The sequence below is a fragment of the Triticum dicoccoides genome, chromosome 2A (assembly GCF_002162155.2).
Source record: "Triticum dicoccoides isolate Atlit2015 ecotype Zavitan chromosome 2A, WEW_v2.0, whole genome shotgun sequence".
NCBI lineage: Eukaryota > Viridiplantae > Streptophyta > Magnoliopsida > Poales > Poaceae > Triticum > Triticum dicoccoides.
Window position 1 is genome coordinate 22164895 of NC_041382.1, and position 8515 is coordinate 22173409.

At 40.8% G+C, this 8515-nt stretch overlaps 1 protein-coding gene across 2 annotated transcripts; it reads right to left on the minus strand.

The window, feature by feature from the left end:
- Positions 1-1351: 1351 nt before the first annotated feature.
- LOC119352902 (sugar transporter ERD6-like 5) lies at positions 1352-6511 on the minus strand. 2 transcript variants are annotated; one of them, XM_037619495.1, is made up of 19 exons: positions 6229-6511; positions 5388-5546; positions 5142-5204; positions 4937-5026; positions 4758-4817; positions 4560-4625; positions 4413-4478; positions 4251-4326; positions 3962-4026; positions 3227-3319; positions 3058-3138; positions 2890-2974; positions 2720-2766; positions 2584-2646; positions 2432-2491; positions 2297-2350; positions 2147-2206; positions 1927-2041; positions 1352-1804 (listed from the first exon to the last, which is right to left on the minus strand). In XM_037619495.1, exons 2-19 carry the CDS (start codon positions 5520-5522, stop codon positions 1650-1652), a joined length of 1434 nt encoding a protein of 477 aa, XP_037475392.1. In that variant the 5' UTR covers positions 5523-5546; positions 6229-6511; the 3' UTR covers positions 1352-1649. The 2 variants fall into 2 exon arrangements, with proteins under 2 accessions (XP_037475392.1, XP_037475391.1); XM_037619494.1 differs by having other exon boundaries at positions 5388-5549.
- Positions 6512-8515: the final 2004 nt, after the last annotated feature.

Genomic DNA, 8515 nt, shown 5'->3' on the forward strand with positions numbered 1-8515 from the left:
TTGTAGCGGTGCTTAGGCGAAGCCCTGCGACAGTAGTACATCAAGATCGTCGCCACGCCGTCATGCTGACGGAACTCTTCCCCGACACTTTGCTGGATCGGAGTCCGGGGATCGTCATCGAGCTGAACGTGTGCTAGAACTCGGAGGTGCCGTAGTTTCGGTGCTTGATCGGTCGGGTCGTGAAGACGTACGACTACATCAACCAAGTTAACGCTTCTGTTGTCGATCTACAAGGGTACGTAGATCACACTCTCCCTCTCTCGTTGCTATGCATCATCATGATCTTGCGTGTGTGTAGGAATTTTTTGAAATTATTACGTTTCCCAACAGGTAGAAGATGCTACAATGTCTTGCTTTCCCGATTCCGACAAGGAATGGTCGAACTGACGCGACAAGGTAGCGACAAGGTCAGGCTGTCAACAAACTAATTAAGCTTGATCGGGTTCTAGTGGGCTCAGCCTTGACTCAGTAGAAGCTCTAGCTCCCGAAGATACAAAGCTCGGTTACAAAAGAAAATCAATGTTCCTAACATAATAATGCAGTAAGCCCAAATACAAGAACAAAAAATTATCGCCAAAAGATGCTAAGTTCAAGAAATCTGAAGTACGCGCAAGCATGGCTCCACAAAAGTAACCAAAGCTTTTTTTTTCCTTTTTTTCCTGGAAAGAGAAATAGCAATAATACCGCGGCCTCTGTATCTCGATTAACTATTGCACAGTTTACAAGATCCATGCTAGGCATCTAGTCTAGCTTTATCAAGCTCGCTCGGCTAATTTATTGGGATACAAGTAGAAATCAAACCACCCCACAAAAAACTTATGTTCTTTGTAGGTTCCTAGTACATATGCCCGTGCGTTGCAATGGGAAAAAATGATGTTTTATGCAAGCATAATGTCTCTCAACCTATATATGACAATATATATATATATATATATATATATATATATATATATTTAAAACTACATCTGTGTAGAATATTGAGTTGCATGCATCAACCAGTTCAACTCAAAAGCTTAAGCTGATGAGGAAAGGTGGACAATTCACTTATACTCCAACACTCCCCCTCACGTGCAGGCTCCCGCAGGCCGCATACATGGATATTAGAGTGGGCTGTAATTATTTTAATTAACGCGCCCGTCAGGATTCGAACTCGAGATCTCTGGCTCTAATACCATATTGAGTTGCATGCACCAACCAGTTCAACTCAAAAGCTGATGAGGAAAGGTGGACAATTCACTTATACTCCAACATAGAAATCTAGTGATATACTTTTCACGACATATAACACATATTTAATTCCTCAAATCGATGACCTAGAAGTACATGAATGATTCATACACCGAGATGAAGGTAGTACCTCAAATCCTTCATGTATAATTTATTAAGACCACAATCTTTCTTTTAGTTATTCCACCGGTTTACCCATAATCCTTTCTTTAATTAGCCACATCCGTTTAAATATTCTATTTAGGCTCACAATCCCAGATACATACTGAAACGTAACACAAAAAGGGAAACCAAGCCATGTACTCCCTTCGTTGCATAATTATTGTCGTGGTTTTAGTTCAAATTTGAATTAAAACCACGACAAGAATTCAAATTTGAACTAAAACCACGACAATAATTATGGAACAGAGGGAGTAATTAATTTATGCAGCTCGGTTAATTCCAGAAGAAACTGGCGTCAATGACGAGTTCATGGACGCTTGAATCTCTTCCAGGGTCCTTCCTTTAGTCTCTGGTACCAGCCGCTCCACAAATACAACAGTCAGACCGCAAATGCTCGCAAACATGAAAAATGTACCTGAAATTAACCCGTCGATGGTGTACAGGCAAAACAAAACAAAAACATCAGCAAAGCTTCTGGTCAACCGGAACTATACTTTTGATCAGAAGGTCCATTTTCTATGCAACAAATATATTTACCGTAGGAGCTCCACAGCAGGAGGAAGTTGAAGGCATACGAGACGATCCATGAGCCGAGCCAGCTCACCAAGGTCACCAGGCTTCCTGCTGACCCTTTCATGTGTATGGGGAAGATCTGCATGTCCAGCGACGGATTGTGGTCAAATTCATTCATACCACGAGTATATATTGGGGTACAGTAATAACTCTTTTAATGGTTTGTTAACGGCAGAATGGGCACCTCTGACATTATAACCCATGGAATTCCTCCCATACCCAGTGAGAAAGATCCACTGAAGATCTGGTTTCCAAAGCAACAGAGATGTTTACAGTGACTAGACATCTGGCAGCATTGCTGAAAAAGAAGTTAAAACTAAGATGTGGTATATACCAGAATCCCTGTCAATGCCAATGCCACGTTGAGGTCCTTCGCCCAATGATGTTCCTGTTCAAGAAAGAGTAAATTATATAATAGCGCTTGTGTGGCCTTCTTACGAGGATGATATCAGTTTCAGAAGATTCAAACCTTGGACAAGAATGACAGGCCAACTAGTAGGCAACCCAGGCATGTCCCAGCTGCAGAGACCTGGGGCATTGCAGCATGAAACAAACAGCCTTGGAATACATTACTAATTGTATCATTTTTCAACTATCAAAAACCCGTATATCTTTTTTTACCATCAGAAGTGGCCTCCTTCCAGCCTTGTCCAGCAGAAGCACCCCAAGTGCCGTCATCGGAATCTACAAGGACACCATAAAATCACTGGGTACTGGGAAGCAAAAAGAAAACTGCATAACAGCCATGATTAAATACCTGAACCGCAACCATAGCGAGCATTCCAGTGTTCCCTGACGAGAAACCTGATTCATGTCATGGATAGTTAGTAGTAGTGCCCAAAAGTAACACATGGTAAAAAATATGCTTTGTAACTAAAAGCAGTAAGGATGAGAAGGTCAAGGGAACAGTTTGCTAAAACTCATTACCAGCCGAAACAAATATCTCACTGGCGTAGAAGCAGATTGCATTCACTCCACCAAATTGTTGAAGAACCATTAGCCCAACTCCAACCTGAAAGAAACTTGATATCTTAGAAAATTACACATAATTAAGCTTCTCCTTTCTAGCTAGAAATGCATAACTAGAATACTTACAGTGACAGCATGAATATAATCCTTCTGAAATAGGTCCAACATCTTTGACTGTGGCAGATGCTGAAGCTTTTCAGTGAAATCCTGACCATATATAATTAGGTAGACATTTTAGCAATGCATGACTAAGTAGGTGTTCTATTCTAACTCTCAAGTACTGAATAGTTGATACTTTGATATCTGCTGCCTCTTCGGAGATGTCAGTTTCTTTCCCCCTTAGCTTCTGTAACGCTTCCTCAAGTGCACCTGAGTGTACGATCTTAGCCTCAAATGCATGGTTTTTCTCTCAAAGAAGGGCAAAACTGTAGGCTCCATCTAATGAATACACGTCTTAGAGCAGCTATGATAATACGAGAAGATGATTCCACACTCATTTCAATTTGTCTGCACGCAATGAACTTAGGTCTCAAACTGAATATTTATAGAAATTGTTGTTACCCCAAAATCTGCTTCCCTGCATCTGAACTTGATGGAATGTTAAGCAATGATCATGCTAAGTTTGTAAATGCCACATAGTACTACTATATATGTTTTTTTTCTCGAACATACATAAAAATGTGTCTTTTGTATTAGAAGAAGGAACCAAGATGAGATGGCAGGGACCTTACAGGCAAAAGAGTGAAAGAAAACAAAGCCAGAGGCAAAAAACAGGAAACACTAAGCCTAGAACCGGAAAACAGAGCTAACCCAAAAAACAGAGCAAACAGGAGAGAAAACAAAAGGGCTCTACAAATACCCTACGCACGAAGGACCAAGCACCAGAAGGGTACATATGTAGAAGTGCTTCTACCTTTCTACTATTGACTAGGCCATAATTGGATAATCAAGTAATTCTAGAACCAAGAACGGAAATGGACGGAAGAAAGAGATTCATCAAGTATCAACACTACAAGGAAAGCTTACTTACCAGCCACCTAGGAGATTCAGGAATCACAAGAAGGCCAACCAGCTGCAGTAAACATGGTGTCACTCCTACAAGAGCAATAGTCATTATGCACTTCATTTATATTTATACAAGTGCATGCCATTTCCTAAAGATATACAAGTGCATGCATTTCGACGCCAATATGTTAGATTGCAACAAATACCAGTTAAAATTGGTGCAATGACCGATCCTCATACAACAAACACATTTTAAAATATATGCTCCTTGTTCTATGAATGGTAGATAAGTAAATCCAAAAAAATTAATGTACCTACGATTGCCAAGGTACGCCAAGTGATACATGTCCCCAGAGCATACGCGAGCGACGCCCCGCAACATATCATAAACTGCAGAAATGGATATACTTGCCTTCTTAAGATAATACTGTATACAAACACAACCAGTAATGAAATCTCCCAGGTTGGGTACAAACCTGGTTTACGGCTGCGAACCGTCCTCTAAGATTCTTGGGTGTTATCTCTGATATATAGACTGGGACCTGTTCAGTTCAGGTAACAAAACTTTCAGATCAAATTCGTTGGAGAAAGTAACAAGATGGAGTTTTGTTTTCTATAATCACCACATATGAAAGAAGTCCAATTCCACATCCAATTGAGAGCCTCCCAAGGTCAAGCCACACAGAGTTCTACAAAAGAATATACAGAAAAGAAGGAAACAAATTACAGGATGAACTAAGGAGTGGTATTCCCTTCAAAGTTACAGTAGGTACTGAAATGCACACTGAAGTAGAAATACATAGAGAACTGAGGGAGGATACCTTAGAAAAGACTATAAGGAGATATCCAAGAATGCAGAACACATCTGATATTGCCATTGCCTTCACATCAAGATGACGTCAGTTAGTTGAGACTTGAGAGGCTACAAATGATTTGTTTTGGCAAGTACACGCTCGTTAGATGGTTTAATTAGCAGGATGGAAATGGGATTGAAACTTACACATCTTCGACCAACTCGATCTGCTATGGTACCACTGACAATAGCGCCCAGCATTGCTCCTATCGTTAATATTGAGCCAAAGACAGAATACTGCATGATGGCCAAAAGAGCAGATGCTTTATTTACAGTGATCATGTGTCAAGTTGACTCTCAGCAGGTCACAACCACCAAGATGAACAAACAAAAATGTTATATGAATGAGTACCTCAGCTAAGGAAAGATGAAGATCCCGCATGATGCCCTCCTGAGATGGCGATGAGTAGCCCACCTGCAAAACAGGGGATCACAATTAAGTTCTCCACCTGAAAATATTTGTGCTAGAACAACAGTAGGACAGTTAAATGGAAGCACGGTTACACATTATTGTCCTTGCATCTCAATTGGACGTGCACTCTACTCGAGAATGCAAAATAGTGACACGGTTGGCCGTTGAACAAGTCGAGTTACATACCGAGATGCCGAACACAAAGGATCCAGCAACGGCGACGGCGGTGCTAGCGACCACCACCCAAATCGAAGAAGCCCTGTTGTTCCGGGCCACCAAGAGAGGCTTCTTGGATTCTACTCCCTCCCATTCCGTAGACATAGGGCCTGGCTGTAGCAGAGTTGTCTTCTGAAACGATCCACATTTTCATTAAAGCATAGTACTCCCTCCGTTCTCTTTTATACTATGTTTTGGACAGCTGACATTGATCTATTTTGTGTGTTGTCTGAATTGTCTAAACATCTTATAAAAGTGAACAGCGGGAGCAGCATAAATTGCTAATGATCACTGGTTCAGAAACTAAATACACCATCAATGATAAACTACAAGCATAGCAAGAACAGTGAAGTAAGAGATGATGATGCTAAGTAGATGTTTCCATGATCTAGAGAAGTCACAAGCTTGCTCTCATTAATACATAGTATTTTTTTTCAGTGATAAGGATTTAACTAACCATGTATAGGCATAAAACAAGCAAGACTTCAGATTTAGGCTCTCACAGGCGCAGCCACACTAATCATGCATGTCAAGAAATTATCATACACCTTTCATCAAGTTGCAGGGGAGAAGTTAATTGTGAGCACAATCCAAGACTGACATGAGTATTTTAACACACCACAGTAAGCAACTACTAACTCTGAACATAATATGGTCAGACTTGTGCACAAGCAAAAAACAGAGCAGTAGTATAGGGCTAGTTGGGCGTAGTTGAGTGGCAACACAGCGTGGGACTACCGCGGCCGCACATCGCGAACATGAGGATCAGATGACCAGGAGCAGAAACATGTAGTATGCAGCTACTCCGTACCTGTAGTCGGCGGGAAGCTCGCCGGCGCCGCGAGGTGGTACGTGCGTGCGACGGACGCCGGAGGCGAAACCGCTGGAGGAAACCGATGGAGGGAACTGCGCTGTCCGGGGCAGGAAGGTTTCTTCCGGCGTGCGGCGGCGGGATCGATCCCCTGTCGCCGGCGGCGGGTTGGGGGCCGTGGCGAGAAGGAGCAGGGGTGTGACTGTGTGTCGGAAAAGGACGAGCAAGAAAGACTAGACTAGCTCGCTAGCAGATCGCTGTCCACCGCTCGAGCCGCCGTCTTGTCGTTTCCCTTTCACCCAGGATATGCATTTGCGAACGTGATTTTACGATTACACCCTCCCATCCTAGGGACCCACCCAAGGACAGAGGTTCGATGCACGGAGAAGATCTTGAACCTTTTTTCCTTGCCAGATTTTTTTTGAAAAGGGAGGATTCCTCGGCCTCTGCATCCTTGCCAGATGGAGAAGAATTTAAGCTGACGGCACGAGAAACGTAATGAACAAGTTCAGTTATTATAGTATTCACAAGCACAATTCATAGCTCGTTTTAAATTAACTACTTTCTTACTATGATTCGTATCTTTGTTTCTTGAGGTGTTAGTTCAATTTATAATTTAAACTTTCTGGCGTGGTAGATATATATTGAGTAATGTATTTTTCATCAGGAAAAACGATATAATTGTGTTCACGTCCATAATTATTTTTGGAAATTTTGATTGAAAACTAACGGAATGTGTTTTTTTTTTACTTTGGGAACAATAGTTATATGGGAATTTATACCTCCTCGTATAGTGGTTGGTGGCAAAAAGAAAGGAGAGAAGGGAAAGGAAAAATTGTGCCGCGTCTTTTTCTGGGTCCGGGTGGAAAAGATACACGAAGGAGAGAATGGTACACCAACGCTTATCACAACATGCTTGGAAAGTGTGAATTGAGTGTAATGCAGATGTCTAGATTTCTTGTGGCCCAACCAACCCACCGGTAGTGCCCATATTTTTATGTATTTAGTTTTGTTTTTTCACCGATGTTCATTTATTGGAAGTCTCCGTCGACTACGAGACACCTATGATAACTTTGTCAATTTCAAATTGTTGTTTTGGCTCAGTATCTGAAAGATGCTCATAGAAATATGGACAAAGATAATAGGGGATGCGAGGAGGGGGGACCCTGTCGATTTTGTTTACAAGAATTAAAGCAATGCTTTCCTTCTGAAATTGTGTGAACAAACTCCAGCAGGACCATATAGCAACCAACTGTGGATGCCGACCGGACCAAATTAAAACAATTTCCAGGACCATACGTGGTACTTCCTCCGGTCCTTTTTAGTACGCATATAAGTTTTGTCTAATGTCAAACCTCATAAAGTTTGACCTATTTTATAGAAAACATACCAACGTTAGATGTGTCATAAATTTAATTATTATATTGTATAACTTCAGTATTGAAGATGTTGACAATTTTGCATAGAAATACGGTAAAAATTTACGAAGTTTGACTTCAAATAATTCTTATATGCAGAGTAAAAAGGACCGAAGAGAGTACTAGATTATTAGCAATTTAGCATTAATAAGTCTTTTGATCCTTTGTAAGCCGCATATAAGATTTTTCAAATTTAAACTTCGCAAAGTTTGATTATATTTATATGAAAAATATCAACATCTACAATAAAAATGTACAATATGAAAATTAAATTCATGAGACATTTAATGATATTGATTTTGTATTGTGAATATTGATATTTTTATTCTATAAAGTTGGTCAAACTTTATGAAGTTTGATTTCAGACAAATCTTATATGTTTTTCCTCGACATAGGGTGCTTTTTATTAACTCATCATGAAGCATCAAGATGATACAAAACATAAAGAGTATACACCTGGCCTCTGTACAACTAAGATGCATACCAACACACACACACACACACACACACACACACACACACACAAACAAAAAAGACGCTGGCAAAAAGCAAAGCCATACAAGAATCGAATCTATGCCAAGGCGAAATAAAATAAAGAGAAACAAAACTTGCTACCCTCATGAACACAATTTACCTTAAAAACATTCAATTTGCCATACCTAAAATTCTGACGTTGGATATTCGGGTCCTTGTATATTCCTAGTTTCGCCTAGTTGTGACATGCAAGAAATTATTGAAGTATTAGTTAGAAGCATTAAACACCCAAGAAAAGATCCTAGACTTTCCTTCTCCTGCCATCGACACCCCCACCAGTCCGCCCTGTCTCCGTTGGGCTTTGGGTCATGGAGGAGCGAGGGACTGATACGTCT